This window comes from Myotis myotis, unplaced genomic scaffold (genome assembly GCF_014108235.1).
Source record: "Myotis myotis isolate mMyoMyo1 unplaced genomic scaffold, mMyoMyo1.p scaffold_m19_p_13, whole genome shotgun sequence".
In the NCBI taxonomy this organism is placed as follows: Eukaryota; Metazoa; Chordata; class Mammalia; order Chiroptera; family Vespertilionidae; genus Myotis; species Myotis myotis.
In genome coordinates this window covers 25513623-25540651 of record NW_023416317.1, presented here as the reverse complement: position 1 = coordinate 25540651, position 27029 = coordinate 25513623, and the positions used below count along the sequence as shown (strand labels likewise).

General features: G+C 57.0%; 1 protein-coding gene across 2 annotated transcripts in view; it reads right to left on the bottom strand.

The window, feature by feature from the left end:
• GRIP2 (glutamate receptor interacting protein 2) overlaps positions 1-26612 on the bottom strand; it is a 34945-nt gene extending 8333 nt beyond the window's left edge. For both annotated transcript variants that reach the window (XM_036332306.1, XM_036332307.1), the window contains exons 1-20: positions 26532-26612; positions 17638-17718; positions 17234-17369; positions 16220-16365; positions 15457-15543; positions 14840-14915; positions 13483-13628; positions 12457-12604; positions 12193-12362; positions 10853-10981; positions 10392-10541; positions 9962-10148; positions 9365-9510; positions 8673-8753; positions 6921-6987; positions 6671-6816; positions 5605-5749; positions 3210-3349; positions 2405-2584; positions 988-1162 (exon numbers count right to left, since the gene is read on the bottom strand). In XM_036332306.1, the coding sequence (XP_036188199.1) occupies positions 988-1162; positions 2405-2584; positions 3210-3349; positions 5605-5749; positions 6671-6816; positions 6921-6987; positions 8673-8753; positions 9365-9510; positions 9962-10148; positions 10392-10541; positions 10853-10981; positions 12193-12362; positions 12457-12604; positions 13483-13628; positions 14840-14915; positions 15457-15543; positions 16220-16365; positions 17234-17369; positions 17638-17718; positions 26532-26571 (2576 nt within the window). In that variant the 5' untranslated portion in view covers positions 26572-26612. The remainder of the gene's footprint in view (positions 1-987; positions 1163-2404; positions 2585-3209; positions 3350-5604; positions 5750-6670; positions 6817-6920; positions 6988-8672; positions 8754-9364; positions 9511-9961; positions 10149-10391; positions 10542-10852; positions 10982-12192; positions 12363-12456; positions 12605-13482; positions 13629-14839; positions 14916-15456; positions 15544-16219; positions 16366-17233; positions 17370-17637; positions 17719-26531) is intronic.
• Between the last annotated feature and the right edge of the window lie 417 nt (positions 26613-27029).

The window sequence follows — 27029 nt, the reverse complement described above, 5'->3', positions numbered from 1 at the left end:
TTCAAAGAGCTTCCTCTCTCCCAAAGGCACACAGGCTTTCCTCCAGGGAGCCTCAGGGGCAATAAAGCAAAATAGCTGCCTCCTTCCCTTCCCATTTTAAGATGAGAAGACCAAGGCTGAGGACATTCTCTCCATTTAAGTCCATTGTACGAACAATTGGCCCATGGAGGCGAATAAGGAAGGGCCCCTGTTCTCAGGGAGCTGAGGATTCAGTCACAAAGTGTGTATGAGCACCTACTGGGTGCTAGGCACAGAGCTAGGGGTGCCACGCAGAAGGGAGGTAGAAGAGCCAGGTAATTAACCCGGTAGACACGGGTGGCTAGCGCCACTCAGGGGCTCACGTGAGCAGCTGTACCAGCAGAGGGAAGACGGTCATCGGCCTGAGAAAGTCAAGCAATCCAGAGGTGGGGAAATTTGAGCTGGGTTTTGAAGGATGAGTAGGTGTTGGCCAGGAGAGGAGAGGGAAAGGTGTTTTGGGCAGTAGGAGCTGCCTAACCAACAGCATGGACATGGGCAGGGGTGGCCAGCATTCCTCCACAAGGCCAGCTCTCTGTGGGCGCCTCCTCCTTCGAGGGAGAGGCTGAGATCTCTGAAGCCAACATCATGAAAACCACCATATCCACACGCCAGGGCTGGTGCCCATGACCCAAAGGGCCCTCGAGCCATCTGGGCTGAGTCAGGAGGACCCGGGTTTGAGTTCTGAGTCTGCTGCTGGAGACCCCCAGACTCGGGAAGGGCAAACCCGGCTGCTGCCCACCTCCCCACCAGTGCCCCTGCTGTGCCCTCCACCCAGCGAGCTCCTCCGCCACCTCGGCCTGGCTGAGAGAGTCTGCTCCATGTTTCCTCCTCTCCCAGGAGGAGCCCCTCCTCGGGGGCAGACCAGACTCTTCCACTGCCCGCACCACGGCCGCACAGGGACCGCGACCCTCACCATCCTGCCCAAGAGACCAGGACTGTCTCCATCCTCACGGCATTCCCACCACAGACCTAGTCGGTGGCTCCCAATCCTCCTCTTCCTCCTCCTCGGGGAAGCTCTTGTCAGCAGGGGCCGGGGTGTAGCTCGTCCTCCGGGGCTCAGTGGGTGGGGGGCTGCTTCTCAACCGGCTGGGCTGCCACTCCTGGGGGTTCACAGCCCGGGCTGTCGTCTGTGGAGTGTAGGAACCTGGCAGGTGGAGACAGGGGGTGCCTGCATCCTCTCTGTGCCCTTCGCATGCCCTCCTTCCCAATCCATCTCTAGCAGTGCTGGGCGACCCTGAATATGTCTGTGCCCTCTCTGGGCCAGCAGGACTACCCAGCGTGCCCTCAGGGCTGCTGCCACCCAGGTCCCTACCTGAGAAACCCGTGACTTTCCCAGTCCTCTGGCGGAGGAGTTAATGCCTGGGGCTCCAGGACCCTGCCCCAGCTCCGCAGGGCTGGGCTGGCTGATGCCGTGCTGAGAGGAGGTTCAGTGTTTTGACCATCCTTCTCTCCCTGCCTGTGAGCGCTCTGAAGGTCCTGCCTGGGGTGGAGCTAACAGATGCTGACCAAGTGCTCGAGATGGGAAAGCCGGGACCCAGAGAGTGAGGGCCAGGACTGGGAGCCACCGGGGCACCCAGAGGCATCACACTAGTCCCCTGAGCTGGGCGTTAGGGAGTCCCTGTGGCTCTGGGTCACTGAAACCAGAGGGCCAACCACCGGACTCAAATGCTCCTTGTCCCTCCCATGGGTCTCAACATAGATGGACGGGGGCATCTGGTCCTAGGAGGGCACCCCAGAGGTTTCCACCCCAGGCTGGATGGTGTAGGATGGGGTGGGAGGGGCTTCCTGCCTTTCCATCTTCGACTGGGTGCAGTGAACACTGATGGAGCACCTGCTGTGCTGGCATCAGGCGGGGATGAGAGAGACAGCAGGGGTAAGGCGAGCGTGGTCTCGGACCTCAGAGTAGGGTGCTGTGGAAGCTACGCAAAGGATGTGTGAAGGCCTGTGTCCGAGAGCTGAGGAGCGAGGGGCCTGAGAATGGCTAATCGGGCCCAATCAGATCTGCCTTCAGGGAAGGTGTCCCTAGAGCAGTGATGGCCAACCTTCTGAGCTCGGCGTGTCAGCATTTTGAAAAACCCTAACTTAACTCTGGTGCCGTGTCACATAGAGAAATTTTTTGATATTTGCAACCATAGTAAAACAAAGACTTATATTTTTGGTATTTTATATATTTAAATGCCATTTAACAAAGAAAAATCAACCGAAAGAATGAGTTCGCATGTCACCTCGGACACGCGTGTCATAGGTTCGCCATCACTGCCCTAGAGGATGGAGCGAGGAGAGGAATAAGGAGGCCTCGGCCCAGGGGTGAGAGCCCTGCAAAGGCCTGGCAGTTGGGGAGACCCAGAGAGAGCATGTTGCTTGTCCAGGGGCTCCGAGGTGTTACCTGGGCCCCCAAAGCCACTCTCTGTGGCCGAGCTGTCCCAGGACTCCAAGGCGCTGTCCACGCTCGGCACAGCGGGCGAGAACCGGGCCGTCAGCTGTCCTCCTTTGAGTGCCTCTGGCGGGTCCTCATCCGCATCACTGGGCTCGCTGAAGCTGCCTGACTTGTGAGGTGCAAGTGGGCCTAGGAGGAAAAGGGGGGTGGGAGTCACTGCCACTGGCCTCTGACCTCGGAGATAGAGATGCTCAGAAAGCCTCAGTTTCCCCACTGGAGTCTGGTGTGGGAATCCACAGGCACTGAGCCCCCTTAGCCTGCTGCTGGGCAGTCTGACAAGTGGGAGGTGCCACACTGATAGACAAACCCATTTCACAGATGGGAACACCGAGGCTCAGGGAAGCTGAACAACATGCCCAAGGTCACATGGGGAGCAACAGTGGAGCCCAGATTAGAAGGAAGACCCCAAAGCTCAGGCTCCTTCCACTGTAGTCCTGCCGAGACACACGGGACAAGTCCAGGGGGAGCTGAGGAATGCACAAGTTATGGCCACAAGGTGCAGCAAGCAGTCTTAAGAGGCAGAAGGTGATGAAGAACAGGGTTCAGACCCAGACTCTGCCCCACACCAGCCATATGACCTTGGGCCCACCTCTCCCCTCTCTGGGTCTTGTCTCTTCAGTGTCTCAGGGATCCTCCCACCTCCATAGAGCTCAGCAAGGATTCTGTGAGATGGGGCACAAAGCCTGGCCCAGAGGCACAGAGTCCTCCCTTCTGAAATGGGCTGAATGGTCCCAGGGAGTGGGGGGAGGCTCACGGTCTAGCTGCTTCTTGATCTTCAGTGTGACGGTCTCACCAGCCACCTGCAGGAGGTGGATGGCCTCACTCAGTGGCCGGCCCTTGAGGCTAACGCTGTTGATGGCCAGGATACGGTCCCCAACGTGGATAGCGCCAGTCCTGGGGAGGAGGCACAGGGCAGAGGGTAAGAGCTAGGCACTCAGGGTTTCAGAGTGAGGAGATGCCCTAGGAAAACTGGGAGCCCAAGGCACACGCCTGGCTGAACTCAGGTAAACCCAGCTGCAAAAAGTCTGCAAGTGTGACTGTGAGTTGCATTAACAGACGTATAAAGTCTAGAGCAGTGGTTCTCAACCTTGGCTGCACATTAGAATCACCTGGGAATCTTTCTAAAATCCTGATTTCTGGGCCTCATCCTCCGGAAATTCTGTTTCTTTGTTACTAATGTTGTGGCCTCACCCCATAACAAAGAAACAGAATTTCCAGAGGATGAGGCCCAGAAATCAGGATTTTAAAAAGATTCCCAGGTGATTCTAATGTGCAGCCAAAGTTGAGAACCACTGGTCTAGAGTCTGGGAAGGGATTATCCTGCCTAACTCTAAAGTTAGGTTCTAGAACCAATGTCAAGCATGCGTTTTGAGCATGGTTTGAACCCCACAGACTAGCTGTCAAATTCTAGCTACATGATCTTAACTTCCCTCAGTTCCCTCCTCTATAAAATAGGGGTGATAATACATATTTTATCAAATTAATATTGAAGGATGGATGAATAGGATGGGTTAATGTTTCCATTCAGCAGAAATACATGGGTACCTGTTCCCTCTCCCTGGGCCTCAGTTTCCCCACCTAGAGAATGAGCATAATCCCAGGGCCCAATGGTTTTCTGCCCGGATACTATTAGAATAACCTGAGGAGCTGTTTTAAAATGCAGATGCTGGGCCCCACCCCCGAACAATTAAATCTATGGGACTCGGGCAGGGGAAGGCGATTCTGCGGAGCAGCCAGGACTGAGGGTGGGAGACAAGTTCAACATCTGCTGAGGATGCACTGGACCCAGGTGGGGGAAAAAGAGGTAGAGGATTGGGGCGGGGGTCTTAAACCCCAAACTTAGATGTTCCCTCCCCCCCAGGTGGGAGCTCACAGCGGGTCCATCCCGGAGTGCCCTTATCTTCAGCTTTGCCCAGCAAGCTCCCCTGGGGCCTGGGGAGTGAGTGAGTCAGGGAACGGCAGATTCGGGGAGGGAGGTCCGAGCTGTGCTACCAGCCACGGGTGGCTACCAGGCCCCTGAAATGTGCTGGCCTGAAATGAGATGTGCTGAAGGTGTAAAATACACACCAGACTCTGAAGATGTGGTATGAACAAAAGAATGTAAAATATTTTGTTAATAATTTTTGTGTTGATTATATGTTGGGATATTTTAAGATTCATTTTGTTCCTTTTTGCTTTCCTAATGTGGCTACTAGAAAGCTGATAAATGAATTGGTGGTTTGCATTATATTGCAGTTGGATGGCAAGCTAGATCAGCCCAATGAAGGTAGAGGGAATTGTGTGTTGCGTCCCCGTCCCCAGTCCCCAAGCACCCAGAACGGGCTAAAACACTGTAGGTACCCAGAAAACCTGGGAATGAAGGCATTTGATGTCAGAACGGTCCACACTGGCCTCTGCAGTCTACCAGATGGCCAGCAGGGGGCGCTCGAGGAGCGGGGACGCCACAGGGAGCTGTCCTGCGGAGTCTCCAATCCTTCTGCGGCACCCTCTCCTTGTGTGGCCCTTCCTGCACCGTGTCCTCTAGGGACCCCCCGTGCCCCTCCAGCCTGGTCAGGCTCCCCCTTCACAACCAGCTCTTCTCGGTGCTGGAAGTTCGCTGCCCAGCTGAAGGGAGAATGCACCCTCCCACCCACGCTGGCGTGGCCGACCTGTGAATCCTGTGGGGCTCCTTCCACCTCTGGGTCCCAGATCTATCTGCTCCCCCAACCAACCAAAGAACCTGGGACATCCCCTCTTCCAGCTGCCACAGTTTTGGGGACACTCTCCAGGGGAGAGGATAGCAGGGGCAGGCCTCCAATGTGCCAGGAAAGGTCCCAGGCTGTGCCGCGATCCGGGTGCTGGGACCCAGGGTACTGGGCTCGGCCCCTGTATATGAAGGCACACACGTGCTCCAAAAAGGCTCACAGTGCTGTCTGCCCCGCAAGGGAGGCAGCAGAGGGATCAGCACATTATCCAGCACTGACCTGGAGCTGGGAGGTCTGCAGGGCGCTGGCCCGACTGTGGAAATGAGGCTCAGAGAGGGAAGGGACAGGCCCCATGTCCCCCAGAGCATAGATGCTGGAACAAAGGTCAGAATCCAGTCTGGCTAATCCCACAGCCCAGTTCTGCCCCTGGCCCGCCGAGTGTGTCCCTACAGAGCCGCGGCTCACCTCTCAGCCAGACCACGCTTGGTGAGGCCGGAGATGACAATGGGGTCAAAAGGCTCCTCCGTGCCTGAGATGGTGATGCCCAGGGGGCCCCCGTAGCGTTTCAGCTCCACCGTGTAGCTGATGGCACCCGTGGTCTCCTGCTCATCTGCAAGGGTGACACCCATCAGGGGCAGGATCCAGCAGGGCAGGGTCCAGGAGCTAGGTACCCCCAGCTCCCCAAAACCTTGGTGCACTGACTCCCTCATACTCATCCATTCACTCATCCATCCATTGACACATTCATTCGTGCTGTGACAGCAGCTGGCGCAGCCTGGGGGCCCTGAGCCCATCTTCTGCCTCCAAAATGCTTTCTTCCACCCAAACACCATTTAGAAAAAGAAAGAACAGGAGCGTGGAACAAACATTTTAAAATGCAGATTTCACACGCCACACGGAATAGAAATAATGATCGTGATAATGCTAATCACGATGAGAAGAAACCAGATCTCCAACTTTCCTTAAAAAAAAAAAATCAGCCAAGAGACCCTCTTGCCCAGGCAGCAGGTGGTGACGGCCCCTCTGGATCAGGGATTTGCCCTTCAGTGGCCCAACCCTCACCCTTCCCTTTTGCCTCCCAACCTGTACCATTACTCTTACCTCCTGTCAGTTCACTCGCTTATGTCCCCGTCTGGCCTCAGCTGTGTCTGAGTTTGCAGGGTTTGCTTATTCACTCGCACATCCACCCACACAGTGGTGCGGGGATCCCGCCTTTCATTCACACCCCACCCGCTCATCTCTCACAGCTGCTCCCCGAGAGCCACCCTGCCAGGCTTTGTGTACGGCATGGGGGATCCAGCTGGTGACTCAAACCCCCACGGACTCACAAGGGCCCTGGAGGGCCCCAGGGACAGTGAGGAGTCTGTGGTGCCGCCCCTCCCTGCATCTGTCCAGTCAAGGGGTCTCCACCGGCCAGCTCTCAGGTGGCACCACCACCATCCCTCCCAGGCCAGAGGGAGCCCCGAATTGCAAGCTGGGAACCGCTGGTCTGGGGGACCGCGAGAGGTGGCAGGACAGGGTGGGGCCGTACCAGAGTTGTCCTCGTCCTTCCGGATCTTCAGCTTCACCAGGTCCTCGCACTGCCGCAGGATCTGCACGGCGTCCTCCATGGCACAGGTGTCCAGGCGGATATTGTCGATGGCCAGCAGCTTGTCCCCTGGCTCGAGGGTGCCAGTCCTGCGTGAGCAGGGGTGTGCGGCAGGATGGAGCCTGGCATATGCCAGTGCCCTACCCACCCCCATGGCCTACTCACCCCACCCCAGGCCCAGGGGCACCCCTACCTGTGTGCCACACTGCCTTTCTTGATGTCAGAGATGGTCAGGGGCTCCCCTCGCTTCCTGCTGGCCGCTGGAGGAAGAGAGGCCATGACTCAGCCTGGGGCGGGGGGACCCAGGACTGGGGCATGGACGTGGGGCCACAAGCCCTGCTCTCACTGCTGCCTGGTTGGGTGGCTGTGAGCAGATCAGCTCACCTCTCTGTGCCTCAGTTTCGCTTCTGCAAAGTGGAGGTGATGCCACACACCTCATAGGGGCATCCTGAGATTAAACTAGATACTGCAGGCTCCTGGCACATAGTGGGTGCTCCATCCACATCAGCCATTTTTTCCTCTTGCCCATCCCCCAGCAAACTGTGAGCTCCTCGAGGGTAGCTGGCGTCTGTGTTCCCAGCACCTGGCTCAGGCCGGTACCCAGAACTGCAAGGTTCTTCCACAATGGCCTGCAGGGAGTCTTGGCTACTGACGGCTCACCGCAGAGTCCCATTCTGGGAACCCCCTTTGGCCAAGGGAGTCGCCTCACCCAAGGCCATGCCGCTCCTGGTGCAGCCCACATCCAAAGGCTGGTCCAGGAGATGATGCACAGGCCCAGCTCCAGCCTCAGCGCAGGGCAACTTGCAAGGCCTCCCAGGTGAGAGCGAGCTCTCCAATGGGATTGGCTGAGCCTCTTTGCTGCTGCACGGCAGCTCCACTTCTCCCTGTGCCCAGTCCTGTTCCCTCATTGCAACAGGTATTGGTCTTAAGAGGCCTCCTCAGTACACCCCCTGCATGTAACTCCCTGTCTGAGCAGCTGTTTCCTGGGGAACAGGGCCTAAGGCAATGTGTGTGGCAGGAATGGCTAGTTTTCTTGAGAAAAGAATCCATTTGGGCTAATGGGTTTCCCCGTTAGTGAGCGGTGGAGGTAGTGATGCTGTGGCCAGGTGGCTGGGGTCTCCACTCCCCTCAACCTAACTTTTTCCCCTTCGGGTCCCCAGGATAGAGCCGGGCTGAGCCAGGCTCCTGACTCCCAGGCCCCAGTCAGCCTCATTTTCTCGACTCATCAATTCATCCTATAATTGTTCATTCATTCATTTGATGAAAACTTACTGAGTGGCTACTATGTGCCAGGAAGGAAAATAGCAGTGAACAAAACAGACAGAGATCCCCGGCCGCCTGGAGCTGCCAATCTAGTGGGGGCCACAGATAATCAACACAATTTAAAGGGAGCGTGTCATATGATAACGCGTGTTGTGGAGAAAAATAAAGGACAGGGACCATGCAGAGGGCAGTGCCATTTTAAATCAGGTGGTGGGGACGGCCTTGCCAAAGTGACAGGTGAGCAAAGGCCTGCAGGGGGTGGGGAAGAAGGCAGAGGGAGCAGCCAGGGTGAAGGCCCGAGGCCGAGAGGAATACAGCCTGTCCAGGGGGCGGCCCGGAGGCCAGCAGTGGCTGGAGTGGCCAGGGAGCTGGCAGGAGGCAATGTCAGAGGTCACAGGGACCAGGTCACAGAGGGCTTCATGGGCCCTGGGGAGTTCACCCCATCGGACACCCAAAGGGCCTGCAGACTCCCATTGAGCAGAGCAGGAGACCAAGGCTTTGAGAAGCTCCCATCTTGCTTATGGAGAGAGCGGGGCAGTGCAGGGCGCAGGGAGCCCAAGCAGCAGGTCCTCCCACAGAGCCAGGAGGTGGATTCTTTCTCCCAGCAGGCGGGCTCCCGCGGCTCCCAGGGGCAGGCAGGACGGTAAGGAGGGATGGTAGGGCAGGGCGGGAGGGGACTCACAGCTGATGGTGATGCCCAGCTCCACACCGCGCCTCTTAGGCAGCTTCACGTGGAAGGTGCCGCTACTCGGGATGACAGACTCTGGGTACAAACAGACGTGGCCCCACGTGAGACCCAGCCCCACATCGACACCCGCCCAGCTGGGAGGGACCAGCCCCGTCCTGCTTCTTACACCCGAGAGATGCGAGGACCGAGGCACGTGAGCTGACAGATTGGTTCAAGACAGCCAAGCCACCCGGTCAGCGTGGTACCCGGACCACCCGGACCACCCGGGACTGGAACCCAGACCTCGCGACTGCCAGCTGGGGGTTCCCCATAGCCAAGCCCAACCCAACCCAAGGGCTCCAGTGACGATTTCCTGAGCCTGAGCTGGGTGTGTTCACGTGATTTATCTCATCGAACACAAGCAGCATCCCCCGTAGTGAAAGGATTCTATTCGCTATTTTACAGTTGGGGAAACTGTGTTCTGTCCAAGGTCACATGTTGTCCAAATCATAGGACCAGAATTCTGACCTGAGTTTGGGTGCAAAATCCACCCTGACACTGGGGAGCGTGGAATGCCTTCCTCCGGCCAGCGCCTTCCTCCCCACGGTTAGTGCTCAGGCGCAGCTGTGCCCCAGGCAAGAGCAGGGCCGAGAGGAGGGAGCAGAGGGCTCCAAAGCGTGAGGAGGAGGCGAGGGGCACGCTCTCACCCGCCACGTCGAACTCGATCTCCAGCACGACCTTGTGGGCCAGCGCGGCATCCCGCAGCAGCTGGTTGGCCTCCTCCATGGTCCCGTCCTCAGTGGCGATGCCGTTGATGGACAGCACGCGGTCCCCCACCTGCAGCAGCCCACACCTGAACCCCGGGCAGCCCCGCAGAGGAAAGAGGCTCCGTCACGGGCACAGCTCCGTGGGGAGCTGGCCCGCCGTGCAGGTGTGCGTCTCAGCCCTGCCCCGCTCCAGCGCGAGAGCCTCAGGCAGTTTACCCTGTGGCTCTAAGGGTCTTTGCTGGGCCTCAGTGTCTCTGTCTGTCCGATAGGGGTGATGCCGTGCCTTACAAGATGTACAGATAGAGGACTCTGACCTCAGACCCACAGGGGCGCGAGTCCTGTGACCCTGGGCAAGGGAATCGACTCCTCTGCGCCTTGGTTTCCTCATCTATCACAGGGGCTGGTGACGAAGTCGATGTGGTGGGTAAGTGAGATAACTGGTGAAGCCAGGCGTGGCGGGTGACTCAGTTTCCCTGGCTGTCCGTGAGCGCCCGCCGAAGAGCGGCAGGCCCAGTGGGGAGGGGGCAGTAGGCTCACCTCTCGGCCGGGCTGTCGGGCTCGATGAAGCGCACCAGGGGCGGGGAGGACAGGGTCTCGGTGGCGAAGATGCCGCCCTGGAGCTGGAGGCCGAAGCCGCTGAGGGGGTCGCCGCAGAGCACAACCTCCGTGGTCTCTGTGTGCACGATCTGCCCGCCTGGCCCCACGGTGCTGGAGGCCAGAGACACTGTGGGGCAGGTGGGCACGGCACTCAGTGGGGCCGACCCAGCCAGGCCTTCCTGTGGGAGCCAACCCAGACCCGGGCCCAAGCACCTGGAGTCAGAGGGACAAGGCACTGGGAGTCCTGACTCGCTCTGGTGCCAGCCAAGTCATGGCCCATCCTGAGCCTCAGTGTCCTCATCTGTACCATGGGAGTCGTGATTCCCACTTGGCAGGGCTGTGGCAAGGGAGGGAAGAGACCATGGCTTACATGAACTCTTGTGCTCCCTTCTTCGCTGCCTCCTCCGCCCCATTGTGGTCCGGGGGCTCATGGGCTGGGATCCACGGGGAAGGGTGCTGGGGTTGGCGCAGGGCAAGGTGTGGTTCATGACCGGCGAGGAAAATGGAGTCGAGGATAAGGCTGGGGAGATGAGAGCACAGCCCGGTGAGCCCCGGCAGGGCCCTCCCACTTACTGCACAGGGGGTGCCAGGGGCCACCCAACCACAGGGAGACACAGGGATGCCTTTGCCCACCCCCCTGACCACGCACTGGTGACCTCTGGGCCTCAACAACGGCAGGGTTTTCTCAGACCCAGTGAAACCCAGCTGCCAGGACAGGGACCCATCTCATCACTAATGTGCCAGGTGATGCTGGGCAGGCCCCCAATTTCTCTGAGCCTAGGTTTCCTCCCCCACGAAACATGCACAAGCCACAGCAGGTGGGCACGTTACATCGGCTCTGGTCTTGGCCGGCAGGTGTAGACCAGGTGGGCGTCGTCCTGTAGTGGCCGGGCCGGGGGCTGTGGCAGGAGGGCACACAGGGGGCCCAGCGATGTGGTTGCTCACTTCTCTGCACCTTCACTGTGGCCATTGGAGGAAGACGAGAGAGAGAGAGAGAGAGAGAGAGAGAGAGAGAGAGAGAGAGAGAGAGAGAGAGAGAGAGAGATGCAGGGGTTGATGGAGTCTGAACTCACCACGCCTGCCCCCACCCCACCTCCCACCCTCCCAAGGCTACGCTCCCATCTGCAGATGAAGTGAGGAAAGCAGGACCACAGATCCTGAGCTCCCCCTGAGCCAAGGGAAGCAGTCAGGGTTCTGCTCACACGTCCCAGACGCTCATGATGTGCTGGGCACTGTGCTCAGGGCGCAGCCATGGGGCAGCCGGGACAGGGGAGGAAAAGCAGGCCCAGCGAGGCCGCAGTGGGAGGTGGTGGAGGAAGACTTGAACCGGCGACTGGCTCTGGAGCCTGGGCAGCCTCAGGGTCCCAGGGCCTGGCCATGCCTGCCCGCTGCTGGGCTCTCAGGGCAGCCTGTGTGCCAGGGCTCCTGGGCTGGTGGAGTCTTGCTCAGACCTGCATCCTCCCCTTTCCACCTTTCCCAGGCCTTCCCCACCCCGTGAATTCTTTGCCTCCAAGTCCATCTAAGCATCTGCTTCCCTGAGGCCCTCAGAGATCCCGCTCCCCACACCTGCCCCACCTGATCACCCAAACTGGCTGCCATGTACCACTTCCTCCCCGACTGCCCCAGGTCCTACCCCGGCTCTTCCTTCTGCTGCGGGGCTTTGAGGGGTCCAGTCCATGGAAGGAGGGTGAGGACCCACCTCTCTCAGCCTATTGATTCTGCCTTCCTGCACAGCGCCCCCACCCTTACCGGGGGCTTGGCGACTCTGGAGCCAGCTGCCAGGTCACTTGGACAAGTCACGTAACCCCACTGTGCCTCATGGTCACTCTCTGTACAATGGGACTAAGACAGTGGCCCATCCTAGGCCAGTGATGGCGAACCTATGACACACATGTCAGAGGTGACACGCGAACTCTTTTTTTGGTTGATTTTTCTTTGTTAAATGGCATTTAAATATATAAAATAAGTATCAAAAATATAAATCTTTGTTTTACTATGGTTGCAAATATCAAAAAATGTCTATATGTGACACGGCACCAGAGTTAAGTTAGGGTTTTTCAAAATGCTGACACGCCGAGCTCAAAAGGTTCGCCATCACTGTCCTAGGGTAATGGGGAGGGTCAGAATGAGTTGATCCATATGATGCCCTGAGATCCTCCAAGGGGACCCACCTGCCTCTGAGGGCTTCAGGGGCCGCCGACTTTGGGGCGCAGGCAGGATCTCCAGTTGCACTTTCTCTGACACACTGGCCAGCAGCTTGGTGGCCTCGAGCAATGAGCAGTGCTCCGTGCTAGTGCCGTCGATGGACAGGATGTGGTCTCCAGCATGCAGCGCTCCACTCCTGGCCAGAGGAGGGGGGGGGGCAGGAAGCTGATCTGGGTGGCCTCTTCCCCTGCTACCCTCTTCACCATGGCAGTGCCCAGCATGTGCCTCACCTGTCCACCACGCTGGCCGGCTTGATGCGGTCGATGGTGATGACTGGCTTGTTCCGGTGGGAGCCGGCGGTGAGTGAGATTCCCAGGGCGGACCCCGGCGTCTTGGTGATCTCCACTATCAGGGGCCCCGAAGCATTGGCCACAGTATCTGGCACATGGAATGAAAGAAGAGTTTGAAGTGCAAATACTGAGCACGTTCGTCCCTACCCTCACTCTGCTGTCTCGATTGAATCCTCATTGCCAGGTTGGGATCACTGCACCCATTTTACAGACTAGAAGACTGAGACGTGGGGAGGGGAAGGCTGTTTTTGTCCAAGTGCACACAGTCGCTGAGCAGCGGAAGAGGGGCAGGGATCTGGGTCTGAGGGTCTCTGACCGCAGGGCTTTGCTGGACAATGCTACCTTGCTCATTTATTGACAGCCTGCTGCATGCCGGCACGGAGTTGCAGTGTCCACTGAAACCCTTCCCCCACTCAGAAAACGGCCCCCTGTTGACCCACCAGTGGCCCAAAAACAAAACCTAGCTCCTCTGCTCTAGGTCCCACCACCTTGTCCAAACGCCAGCAAATCGAGCCGGCTCGACCTCATCACATTTCCTGAGCCTGCCCCCTACGGTGTTGCTCCTCAGCCACCAGCTTGGTCCAGCCACCCTGGCCTTTCTCCCACTGGGTGGCTGGAAATTAGGAAGTCCCTCCCAGCCTTTCCCATCTCTCTCCCTAACTTTTTTTGCAGCACTTACTGACGTCTGACACTCTCTCTATTGGACTCATTCTGGTTACTGCCCATCTCCCCACCAGAGCATCGGCTTCATGAGAACAGCGACCTCCGTATTGTCCTCAGCAGAATGCCCGTTGCATCAAACAATGCCAGGTTCATAGTGTTTATTGCCCAGATAGGCTCAGAGAAGCTGAGGGACTGGCCCAGGTCATCCAGCCTTTGCAGTGGCGAGGGTCTGTGCCCACTACATTCCCCACCCCCCCCCCGGGCCTCTTCCTGCCCAGCCCTAGCCCGCAGGCCCCGGCTCACCTGGAATGGCCACGTCATACTCCACCTGGAAGAGGGCCTCGTGGCTGCACTGCCGCAGAGTGGCCAGGGCCATGGCGAGGCTGGCCCCATGCAGGGGGATCCCGTCCACGCTGAGCAGCCTGTCACCCACCTTCAGAGAGCCCTCCCTGCGGGGAGGGGCCCGGTCAGCCACCTGGCCCGGCGCGAGCACTGGGCACAGCCCTGCCGAGAGGGCATTGGGAAAGGTGGGCACAGAGGACAGAGGAGGGGCAGGGAGTGGGTGAAGGAGAAAGGGACGGGACAGGTGAGCGAAGGCATGCATGAGGAGTGACAGGATGAGCAGCTAGGCCTGTGCAGGTGAATATGTGGGGGAGGGGAGACAGGAACCGGGTCTGCTCTGACATCCACCCCACCTGGTGCTTAAGACGTTCAGTCCTGGCTCAGCCCTAGAATGCCTGAGGGGGATGGCCCTTGGATCACCACGCCCTCCTGCCCTGGGGATAGACGAGCGCGCCAGGGTCCAGAGAGGACAGCAGCCCCGCCAGGGCCACCCGGCGTCAGCAGTGGGGTGAGCTGGATGCTCCATGCTGCCCATCACAGAGATTCCCTCCCACGGTCCCACCTGGCTCCTCAGCAGTGATTCTGTCCTGGTGGCAAATGGGCCTGGGAACCAATTCACCGGGGGCCCCAGGGTGGGGCCCGAGCTGGGGTTCACCTCGGCTTGGGTCAAGTCCCCGCCCTGGAATGCCTGCCCCAACAGGTGGCCAAAGCTATTCTGGGAGGTTCTATGAATAGCTTGTTGCAGGGCCTTGTTCCAGGACAGATTTAGATTTCTGACAAGGCCCTTCCAGGCTTCTCTTAAAATGGCCAGGAATCTCCCACTGGGACACCAGGCGCTGGGAACTGGGCACATTCCTCCTCCACATTCTCTCCTCCTGCGTGTCTGGGCAGGGCCGGGGTGGGCAGTGCAGTCAGGACTGGGAGGGTGAGGGCGGGGACTGAATTACAGAGGGCCACAGTGACGCCAATCACCATGCCCCAAATCTTGGGGGCTAAAATATTGGACCCATTCCACAGAGAGGAAAACTAAGGCCAGGGAAGGGAAGAGCAATGTGATACTAAGGCTCGTTTTCCCATGGCCCCCTGAAACCACAGAATGTTGGGGAAGAAAGAGCTTGGGGTCTCTCTCATTTGAGGTTTAGTCCTGGCTCCACCAAATACTCCCTGAGCGACTATGGGCAAAGGGTGTACTCTCTCTGGACCTCAGTGTGCTCATCTGGAGAATGGGCACAAAGGCCCCAGCTCTGCCTTCTTCACAAGGAGCTGGGGTTGGTCAGCACAGTGCGAGGCTGTAAGGTTTCCTCTGGCTCAGGCTCACCTGTCGGCAGGGCCCCCAGGTCGCACATAGGTCAGGACAAGTGGGCGACACCTGTGGCTGTCTTCATGGGCCCCTCCTGGACAGAGTTCAGCAAGAAGCAGAAAATCACCTACCCACGCCTTTCCTGATGCCCAGAGACCCTGACCCAGGCCCTCAGCGGGCTCTCCCCATTACATCTGTTTGAGGACCTTATCTTTGCTATTCACAGACCCTCTTCTGAGATACCAGCTGTAAATCCCACCGCCCGCCAGCCAGTAGAGGAAATGGCCAAAGTCCTCTCCCTGCTAACTGGCTTGCTTCCCTTCCTCGGATCTCATCCTGTTTCCCTTTCGGCCCTGATGGCTTGGCGGCTCCAAACTTTGCTCTCAATCTCAGTGGCACCACCATTTTCTGACACAGCTTTTCCCTCACACACCCCTCAACCACCTACATTTCATTGCTTGGCAGCTTTTTCCATTTAACACTTGGCTTAATAGTCCTGGGTTCTTTAAAGTCAGAAGCAAGATACAGATGACATATCCGATTTATGCACAGATTCATTAAAGCAAAACAACATTCACAGAATCAGAATTAGCCACTTTCCCGCCCCCCGGCCCAAGGGTGACTCTTACACTGACCTCTCAGGACAAAGCCAAAGCTATTGGCCTCCTTGTAGAGCGAGATGTCCACTGTCTTTGAAATGATCCCTGGGTTGTTCTCCGGGGCTAGAGAAAAACGGAGGACTCCCTTGAGTCTCAGTCACATCGCTGAGCTGGCAGATGTCCCCAAAGCTCGTTCCAGGAGAGTTGGGTGACCAGTCACGGAGACTATAGGAAGGGCAAATTCCTCCCCATTTAACGGGTAGGACAAGTGAGGCCTAGAGGGACCCTTTTCCTAGTACCCACTTTGTCCATCACCTGGAGAGAGGAAAGGGCCTGCCCACCCTCACACAGAGACGATGGCGGAACTCAGGCTTGAATCCATGGCTGGTGGGCTCAGACCAGGGTTGAATTCAAACAGTTACCCAATTTCCAGGCCAACTTTGAAAATTCAGAGTTAGGCCACTGTACTCTATGCAGGGTGATAGGTTGGGGAGAGCGGTAGGGCAGGGGACAATGTATTCAGCCAATGTTCCCCAAACTTGCCCCCTTAAGGGAAAAAAAATCTGCAAATAAATATGTAATATGACCGTGAGTTATAAACAGGACCCTGCCACCCCCGGGGACAGCATCCTGTGGTGCAGGCAAAGCCCCTGGGCGAGGGATGGATGTCTGTGGTCAGTCTCCAGGTCCCACCTACCCCATCTGGCACGATCCCCACCACCCAGGCCCTGGCAGGGAGGCAGCGGTGTCCACCCACAACCATGGCAGCGGAGAAAGTTCCCTGTCCAAGGGCACCCACCGGGCGGGGGCAGCTCATACTCCACCTCCAGCACCACGCGCTCGCCCACGTTCTTGAGCAGGGTGATGATCTCATCGTGGCGGAGCCTGGTCAGGTGGATCCCGTTCACTGACCGAATGTAGTCGCCCACGTTCAGCAGGTCACTCCTGGGAGCAAGGGGGCCAGAGCACAGGCATGGTGCCAGGTGCAGCATTCACACCCACCTTCCCACGGGATCCTCATGTCACCCGGATCCTCGTTGTACAGAGGGGGGAATGTAGGCTCAGAGGTCAGACAATGTCCGCGGTCACACAGTGAGTGAGTAGTTCAGCATGGATGCTAACCTACACCTGTCTGACGCCCAGGCCTGGCATTTCCCCCGAGGCCGGTCTGCCTGCCTTCCCTCCTCCTGGGGGTCACCCTCCAAGCTCTCACCAGCTCCAGGCGAGCCTGCAGAGGGGCCAGATCACCTCCGTTGCTAGTCCTAGCACTCTTTCCTGCTTTTCACCGCTCATCTGTTCTGTTCAACTGAACACTTATCAGTGCCGGCTCCATCCAGAGAGGCAGCGATGGAGAGGCTAACTCCCAGGTTCCACGGAACTCATGGTCCAAGGGAGCCAAAACAATGGGGAAATCCATGGCAATGTGTGTAGAAGTGGCACACGGGGCTGTGTGAGCAGCTCGGCTGTCCCAGCCTGGGGCTAGGGGCTTCCCAGAGGCAATGTGGAGGGATGAACAGGAGCCTGCCTGGAGGCTGTCATGGGGAATGAGACTTCCAGGCAGAGGGAGCTGTACAGGCAAAGCCTGGAGGGCCTGGCTAGAGGAGGCACAGTGGCCAGGTGAGCACCTGCTGTAAAGGCAAAGAGAGGAGGCTGGGGCCTAGAGGTGTAGCCCCCACTGCAGGGCTTCCTTCCGCAGACACCGAGCTCTTGAGAGCTTCTGGAAACAACTGCCTGACGGCTTTACCCAAAGCCCTAGTTCGTTTCCCACTGGCCCCTAGCCCCCTCCTGCTGCCCCCACCAAGCCCTCTCTCACCTGGCCGCCAGCCCCCCGGGCCTCAGGTTGGAGACCCTGGGCTTCCCATCCTTGTCGGTGCCACCTGAGATGGTCAGGCCCAGCGTGCTGCCTTCTTTCTTGATCAGTTCCACCACGGTGACCCCTCGGAACTCCTCTGCTGACACATGGAAGATGAGGGGGCAGCACGGGGCAATCTGGGCCCTCAGCTCCAAAACAAGTGAGGCTAACACATTAGGCAAACAGGGCACTTGGCTGCATTACGCTGGGTGAGATATTTCCTTTTTACAGATCAGAGAGGTTATGTGGTTGGTCTAAGGTCACAGAGCAAGTTAGCAGCAAAGCCAATGCTGTCTACCCCCACCCAGAGCTCTCCTTGCCTCCAGGACAGAGAAAGAGGAAGGGGAAGGAGAGGGGTTCGGTACCTGGAATGCTCTGTCTGCGGCAAGCCAGGGCCACGTCGGCGCCTCCTGCATCCTTGCCTCCTTTGGAGTAAGGCCCATCGTCTGCAGGCAAGAGAGAGAGAGAAAAGGCCCAGAGCTCCATTTTCATTTCCATCCAGGCCAGCCTTTCAGGGGTGTGGCCTGAAAGAGGGGTTCCTTCCTGCCACCGGCTCCACCGGTGTCTCTGCTGGGGGATCCTGGTGGCTTCTCCTCCCAAGGGCGGCTCTATCTCTGCTCTTGGGGCTGAATAACATTCTTTTGAACATTCACACTGTTCTGTGGTTAACCATCTGCACAGCCCGTGGGGCTGGTATTATTATTATTATGGGTAATATTATGCCATTGTACCCGTAAGGAAGCTGAGGCCCAGAGAGGGACAACTCATGCCCACGGTCACGCAGCTGGGGAGTTACGCAATGTGGCTTAGAACCAGGGTCTGCTGACGGCACCACCTGAGGCTGTGCTTGCACACCTGCGGGGACAGGGAGCTCCCTCGCAGGCAGGTAGGTGTCACAGCCCAAGGGAGACAGTGCTGGCCCTGAGCAAACTCAATCTGCAGTGGCCCAATGAGTGACTCTTCATGAGGACTGCACAAGCCATATTCTCAGACATTCTAGGCAGCCCAAGGTGAGTCTGTCTCACCTGAGCCTGCACGTGCCCCCCCAGCCCGGTCGCTTGCCCTTGAAGAATAACCTTCCTGCCTCCTTCACCCCTGCAGCGCCAGCTTGGCCCAGTGTTAAGATCATGGGCTCAGGGCTCAGCCTGGCCTGAGTGCATATCCTGGCTCAGCCATTCACTGACTATGGGGAGATCACTCTTCTCCCCTCCCCCAGCCTCCTGGCCACAGCAAGACCTAACCATTAGATGCCAGTAGCACCCCACCCCAGTCATGACAACCCAAAATGACTTCACACATTGCCAATGTCCACTAGGGGAGCAATATTGCCCCTCACCCCTCACCCCTCACCCCCCCACCCCACCCCCACACACACCTTGAGAATCACTGCTCTAGAGCAGCGGCCGCCAACCTTTCAGACCTCACAGACCACCAGTTGGCCGTCGCTGCTCTAGAGTGAGGGTTGCAGCTCAATCTGGGTCTCACAGAGCCCCAGTGCCCTCACTCTGCTCTGCAGGCGAGGGCTAAGCTCCCTTTGCTGGCCAGAAGGAGGTAAACAGCAAATCAAACAGCAGTTACACCCGGAATCATTTCTAGGGCCTCTGGAGTTGGGCACCCAGCAGCTCTGCTCACCCGTCTCCCCCCAGGCCCTCTGTTCACACCAGCCAGCAACGATTTAGGCAACACCCCATTAAGTATAATGCCTCCCATTACAGTTCTCTAACTCGCACTTCATTTAGATTCAACAAGATGTTTCTGAGCTAATAAAATTAATAAGATTGGGTTATATCAACTGTGCGACAGCGAAGGTCTCTAGTATTTCATGAGAGCAATTCTGGAATTGAAATCGGTCTTATCCTGTGCAAATGAGATTCTGCCACTGGGCAAAACGGGGCAGACCAAAGATAAGCTTGCTGGCTCCAGGGTTATGAGTCTGGGGATGGTGGAGGGGGAGATGATCTCTTAAGGAAAGAAATTCGCCAAATTCAGAGCAGTAGGATCCCAAAGAATAGAGTGGAACAACAGTGGGTTAAAGGTGGCGTTTTGAACCCCGATACTAAAAACAAAAGATTCAGAGTCTGCCCAGCCGGCATGGCTCAGTGGTTGAGCGTCAACCTATGAAGCAGGAGGTGGCGGTTCGATTCCCTGATGCCCGGGTTGTGGGCTTGATCCCCAGTGTGGGCGTGCAGGAGGCAGCCGATCAATGATTCTCTCATCATTGATGTTTCTATCTCTTCCTCTCCCTTCCTCTCTTAAATCAATAAAAATATGTGTTTTTTTAAAAAAAGGTTCAGAAACTTAGACTGAGGAACAATGCAGGATTCTTTCTGAAGCAAAGGATGCAGGATGCTGGCGGCCGAAGGCCAGGACCCATTCCCCGAGGTGTCTCTGTGGAATCCTCCAAGTGTGTCCTCTCCCTTCTTTCCTCATGCCAATATTCAGATCTCGCTCTAGTGAACTACTCAGTGCTGAATTGAGCTGCAGGGACAGCGGAGACAGCTGCTTGTCTCAACACTGAGTGGCCCCAACTCCCTCCTTCTACAACTTCTTGCTGGCTTTGGGCTGAGGCTGTGGGCCATCTCTTTTCCCAGCAGTCAAGCGGGCCTGACAGTGCTGCAAACCAGGTGTTAGGTTAGGTGGCTCGGGAGGTGGCGAAGAAAATAAAGAGAGTTGGAAGGAAAGTTTATTCTGCGTCCCCGGGGAAACCCACGTACCCCCAAAGACAGGGCGCGTGGATTCACGCCAACAGGGAGGGGGGCGCTTTTTTTATACTGCAGTTGGGTGAGGGGCGGGGACATGAGCTGAGGTATTCAGTTGAGGAAGTTTCAGCTGCAGGGGGTCAGCAAGGTATTCAGGAAGGAGTCAGTATCTGTGTGGGGGTCAGTGTGGATTCAGGGAGAAGCCAGTATCTGTGTCTGGCATGCTGATCTGTGAGAAATTCCAGGGGAAGTCCACTGTCTCATCACATGTCTGCATGTATCCGATCCAGGGCTCTCTCCAACCCAAACCAGGGTTCATACAACTGTTTGCAGACAAAGAGTCAGTGGGCAGCAATAAGCGAGGACCCTTCTCTAGAGAAAGGCACAAACGTTTTAGGCTGTGGCTGTGCTGACCTCTTTTAGAGGTGGAGGCCACTCTAGAGAGGTGAATTGCCAGATAAAACTGGCTATCTAAGACCCACTGCCATATTCAGAAAGGCACCCATAAGGAATGCTACAATGTTTGCTGATTCCTGTTCAGAGGGGACATAGCATACCACTGTCACAAGCTTTGGGGTGTGTGTGGGGGGGGGGGGGGGGGGACTGAGGCAGCATGCAAACCAAGAATCTAAGCAGGGCCAGAATTACCATTGGCTGTGTGACTTAAGTCTCTATTTCTCCATCTGTAAAATGGGGGGATGGGGGGTTATCCCTGCCCCTCCATCGCTGGCTCTAGCCAGCCCAGGCTTGAGAATCTGAAGAAATGATTTTATTTATAGAAATCCCCAGGGGTCAGGCCCCAGGCCCCCTCCCTCAGAGAGCATGCTCACTCTTTCCCACTCCCTCCTTTTTGTTCTGAGACCTGGTAATTATATGCTTAGAGATGAAGGCTTTTCAAAAACATCTTTCCCACCAATTTTCAGCTGGAAACGTGCATAAAAAAACAGAGATATTTTTATCCTCGAGTTTCTTTTTTCCTATCTCCTCCTTCCAGCAATGGGCAATTATGAGCTTTTGACTTCAGTCCATCCATCCTGTAAGAACTCGCTTCAGAGGGAAATTCATTTCCGAAGTAATGCCAGCCGCCCGGGCACATGTGGGCTGGGTGAGGGGGGGAGCAGAAGGGAGAGGCGCTGTACCCTGCACAGCCCTGTACACCTGGTCCCCAGCCCCGCTGTGCCCAGGGTGGGTGGGTGAGCTTCTTTTTTATGTCATTTCTCTTGAGGGCGTTGCTAATTTGCCTAATTATCTCCATCTCTCTGGAGCCCCAGGGAGCTATTGAGCTTTGACAAAGGAAAAAGGAAGTCAGCCCCTGGCCCACTGCCTTTGCCAGGACCCCCTAAGCCGGAGAGGGGTGTGGGAGGGGGTTGCTGGGAGGGGCTATAGACTCAGCCTGGACTGATGCTACTCTGTGGGCCTCCAGGAAGACCCGCTCACATCTGAAAGGGGGACCCCTGAGAAAATGGATGCCCAGAGAGGCTCAACTTGGGACGAACAGGAAATGACAGCATGATACCGAGCCACCTGCACGGCCAGCCCCCCCCCCCCCCCCCCGTGCTGATGGCGAGCAGAGGGCCCCCCACTCGCCCCTGGGTCCAACCATCAATTGTACGTGGTGGCCGCTTGCTGACTCTCCAGGGGAACCTGCTACAGCATTCCACATGCTCGGCCACTCCTGGCTTGGTTGACCCCACCTTTGAAGGCGTTGCTGGTTTGCTGGAAAAGAAAGGATGGACTTTGGACTTAGGCCAACTTCAGATTCTGATTCCACATCTGCTGCCAACTAATGGCTCTGGGTCAAGTCACTTCTCTCCGACCGTTGGACATCTCTGCACAGTGGGGGTGCAGTGCCCACATCATGGGTTGGTAGGAGGAATCAATGAGACTGTACGGTACCGAGAAATCATGAACCATGACAGTTCTCCCTTTGCCCGCTTTGTTCCCTTCATTAGAAAGGTTTTCCTAGCTCAATAATGGTAACAACGCCTATCGATTAAATGCTGGGCATGGTGCTATGTGCTTCATAAGCATTATCCCATTTAATCCTCACCACTTTCTGAGGTGGTATGATTGTTATTCCCATTTGAAAGATGGGAAAATTGAGGCACAGAGAGGCTTAAGTAACTTCCTACCATAAGGAGCAGGGCCAAGATTTGACCCTTGGCCGTGTTCTAAGAACTTTAAAATTATCACCACTTTATGTGGTAGGTACCATTATCATCCCGATGTTAGAAATGAGGACACTGAGGCACAGGCAGGTTTACATGCCCAGGTTCACCCAGCTCCTAAGCTCCTCAGCGGCAGAGCCAGAGGCCCCCTCCCGGCTCCACCTCCCATCCCATGACAGACCTGGGCAGACTCAGGGACAATGCCCATGGCCCAGCCCCAGCTCCTTTGGGAACTCTTCACAAATAATGTCCCTCTGGCCATCACAGCTGGACCAGGGCAGACAGCTGGATGGAGACGCATCGAAGCTGATTCTGCTCCAAGTGACAGCCTTACCCTCACAGCTGACCAGCCTCCCCAGAAGCCAGCTTCCCGTGGGAGGGAAGCATGGAAAGATCAACGCTTCGCTCTTTCTGTTGTATGCACGCTTTTAAGGGAAACAAGAAGGAAAAACGTCAATTAATTTAAAAAGTAGACTCCTGATTCACTTGGTACCAAGGATTGTAAGAGAAAAGGAACAGAAAAGGGGCACCGGCTGTGGAGCCCTCCCCTGTGCCAGGCCTGCTCTAAGCACTTCTTCTGCCCTGAACGAGTTTAACTCCACTGAGAACCATCTGATGGTCCCCAATGTACAGATGAGGAGACAGAGGCCCAGAGAGGTCACTCAGCTGGTGGCTGCAGAGGAAGGACTGGTCTACGGGCCTGTTGGGCCCCTCAACAGGCCACATCCTTAACCCTCAGCTCTGCTCTCTCCCTCTCCCAATAAGGGGCACCCTAGAGGCAGTGCTGGCCTCCAGGAACCCTCACTGCTCCTGCCTCCCACCCCGGGGACAGAGCTCAGGCATCCACAGGCTAGGCACGTCAGGGCTCCCAGGAGCCATGAGCATGACTGGGAGAGCTCCCACAAAGTGTGGGAAGCGCCTGGCACTGGGCCTGAAGTCACACTCCTGGTGGCCCCAACATCATGTGGGATGGGGTGCAGGCTCAAGTCAGGCCTTGGCTTTCTGCCTTCTGAGTCTGTGCTCTCCTGTCTAACTCTGAAACCAGCAACATCAAGGAACATGACCTCAAAACTGAGTCACCATGGAACCATTTTATTTCCCACCAGTGGCTGATCGGAGCAGTAAAAAAACTCAATTCATCCTGTTGAGAGTAAAAGCAAAATTGTCATCCCAGTCCCTCAGGTTCCCTGGCCTCCTAAAGATCTCCCCTTTGCCAGGTCTGCTCGCTATTCTCAACACCAGACGCATGCCCACCCCAGGGCCTTTGCACTGGCTATCCCTTCTGCTCGGGATGTTCTTCCTCAGACATCCACAAAGCTGCCTCCCTCACCTCCTTCAGGAACTTGTCACCTTCTCAGGGAGGTCTTTCCCAACCAGTCTGTTGAACTTACACCTGCACTCCCCATGCCTCCAATACCTCCCATCACCTTCCTACTCTGCTTGATTTATCCTTAGAGCATTCAACGCCATCTAACAGGCCTGACTTTTTTTAAAAACTTTGTGATCTTATTAACTATCTGCCCCTGCCCCACTAGGATATCAGCTGGGATGTTGTCTGCCCGTTCCCTGCTATGTCCAGCACAGAAAGCCTGCATACAGTAAGGGCTCAGCAAATAACATTGAATTAGATTTCACCTGCAGATTAGGAGTATGGGAATCAAAGAGATAGCATGAGTTGTTCAGGATCATAAAATCAAGAAGAGGCAGACCCAGGATGCAAACCCAGGCCTCCCGGACTCTAAGCCATGGCTGCCGTGGCCTCCTTGGCCTCTGTGGCCTCCATAGTCTGGAGCCTGGGGTCCCCCAGGGCTACAGCCCCTGCTGTGGTGCAGGAGGTTGGGCCTGTGCAGGGATCCAGGTGGCCTGGTGAGAGTCCCCTCAGAGGAGTGGGAAGCCCAGGCCGAAGACCAGGGACTCCACACACACACACACACACACACACACACACACACACACACACTGCCCTAGCCTTCCTGGGTGGCAAGTGCTGAGGAACAAAGACCACTTTGTGGCCTGGAGTCAGAAAAGAGTGAACACTGGACACAGGGTGGGGAGTGAGGGAGGAAGTTACTGCCGGAGTCTGTGTCCATGTGTGTCCCAGCCCTGCTCACAGCCTTTCCTCAAGGGCTTGGGTTAGTGGAGGGTAAACAAGGCTCCCAGGAGCAAGACTGAATATGGCCAGAGGACAGGCCTGGAAAGGGCTCAGCAAGCAGGAGTCCTTTGGGGCAGAGAAAGGGCACTGGGCAGCGCGTCCCAGGCCTGGTGCTCATGGAAAAGCACGGTAAGTGGCTGACTGCTCAGGGCTCAGCCTTCTCTGCAGAATGTGGAGTGCAGATGGAGTGGCCACCCGTTGCTGCCCTGCCCCTCTGCTCCTGGGGAGGCCACATAACCAGGCCTGGCCAATCAGAGATCCGGTGAGTGGTCAGGAGAGGGCATGTGACCCAAGCTGGGCCAACAAGAGCAGGCCCTGGGGCATCTGCTGAAACTGCTAGGAATGGTCCTTCCTTAGGGAGACCTGAACTAGGTAACCTTAAGCTTGAAAGTCCGAGGGGCCCTCTGGAGAAGAAAATGTCTGCCTGAAATGAAACGCGCCTAAAAAGAAGCCTAAACCTAACAGTGTTAAGTGAGCACCTGGATCCAGCTATGCCTGAAGCACCATCTTTGGATTTTTCTTAAAAAGAGCGCTGGCAGCTGTGACCATGAGGTTCTGTGACCTGGGGAGGAAAGTAGGTGGGGGCTGCGGTAGGAGGGTGGGGGTCAAGTAAGTCACCAGGGAGAGAAAAAGTCAGGGAGATCATGAAGGGCCTTGAAGGCCAGGATAAGGAGGTGTAATCAGATTTACATTTTAGTAAGCTCCCAAAAGGAGCACTGGGAGAGGAGGATGAAGGGGAGGAGGAGGAGGAGGAGGAGGAGGAGGAGGAGGAGGAGGAGGAAGAGGAGGAGGATGAGGAAGAGGAGGAGGAGGAGGAGGAGACCAGGAAGCCAGGGAGGAGACTGGGCAAAGGACCAGGCAGGCGATGCTGAAGCCTAAGCCGGGATGGAGTCAGAGGCCCAATAGCAGGGGAAGACACCTCCCTGCCAATGCCCCAGGTGAGGTCTCTGGGCACCACTGCCCGTGTGGCTCTGACCACTGCAGGACGAGGTGACCCCACTCATGTGGGCCTTAGGTCAAGAGGACACAGATGCCCAGGCCAGGAAAGCAGTGTCTCCATCTATAGTGCAGTCGCCAGGAGGGGGCAGGAGCAGACCGCCTGGGGTGGAATCCCAGCTTTGCCACTTCTGGCTGGGTAGTCTTGGATAAGTCACGTAACATCTCCATGCCTCAGTTTCCCCAACTGTAAAGTGGGGAGAATGGTCCTGAACTCAGTGTTGTTGTGAGGATTAAATGAGAAAACGCACAGAGAGCTTAGGTTAGAGTAAGATCTGGCACAGAGTCAGATCTCAATAGCTGTCAGCTATTGTTTGCATTATTATTATGCGGCGTCTGAGGGTAACCCTGCCTCTGCCCCTTGCCATGGGTGGGGAGGTGGGAGCCCAAGTTCATTGGTGGAGAGCCCGGCTGTCCTCGTGTGCGTGCCAATCCCAAGTCAGTCACTGTGTCATAGTTGTAGGGCCTTCGGAAGACCACCAGGTTTGTGCCCCTGTTTCTCTCCTGCCCACAGTCCCTCCCTTAGGAGTTGTTGCCAGGCGGGAAAGTCAAGAGTATATCGAGTGTGGGGAGGGGTTGACAAGGGCGGCCCCAGGGCACAGAGTGAAGGACTGGGTCCTGGCTCCGGCCAGGCTCCCTGTTGGGGAGTATGGGGAGAAGTAAGGCCAGCCTGGCAGGCTAGGAGACAGATGGACAGATGGATGGAGCAACTACGCCCGCCCCAGAGCCCTTCCCTGAGTCCCAGTCCTGGCCACCCAGGAATGTGGCAGCTGTGTGCCACCCTCCCTCCCCACTGCACCCCCAGAGCCCCAGGGCTCAGCAACCAGACCCCAGCCAGGGCTTCTCCCTCCCGCTACAAGGTCCAGGAGCTCCCTCCACACCACACCTTTGCTCCCACACCTCTGGGAGGGAGCTCCCTCCTGCCCGCTCATGCCGAGGTGGGTGCCATCTCCGAGGCACCCCTGAGGGGCTGAGCACTGCCCTCTGGACAGCCCAGGGGACTCGGCCCCTTGCTGCAGGACAGCATCGGGGTCAGACAGACAGCCCTGTCACCTGCTCACCCCGGCCAGGTGCCCCTGTGGGCATCTGAGTTTGCAACCTATGGTGTCCCGCTCCCTGCACTCTCTCCAAGCCCTGGGTCTCTGGGGAGTGGCAGTCCCACTCTTAGCCATCCCAGTCCCCCATCGGACAGCAGTTTGAGGAACCAGCCCCACCACTCTGCCTACAGGCCCCCCATTACTTACCGGCCTCTTCAGGGGTCTCCCGGTTGAGCCCACACAGCATGTCTGCTATTGTCCCTGCTGCCCACTGACTCCCTGGGGAGCCACGCTGCTCTGCCCCTCCCACACCCTCACCAGGGAGGGGCCGTGGGAGGGAAGCTCCCAGCTCCCACTGGCTGGGCGCTGAGTCCACCCACTGCAGCAGGCGGCTCTCTGCTTAAAGGGGACATGCTGCTGTCATGTCTGGCTCCTGGATGGGGTTCGACACCCTCACTCCCATAGCCTGGGCAGGAGATCTTGGAAGATGGCATGCATGGGGTCTCCCCCAGAGCCCTCAGGCAGATAGACTCAGGGTCCAGCTCAGCTCCTAACTTGCCCTGGGACTTTGGCAAGCGATTGCCCTTACCAGGCCTCAGTTTTCCCATCCAGAGAGGGGGAACAGTGCCTTTCAAATTTTCTTTAAAGAGCAGATTCCAACAGAATCCCAAGACATAAACCAGTGCAGCCAATGGATAATGCCAG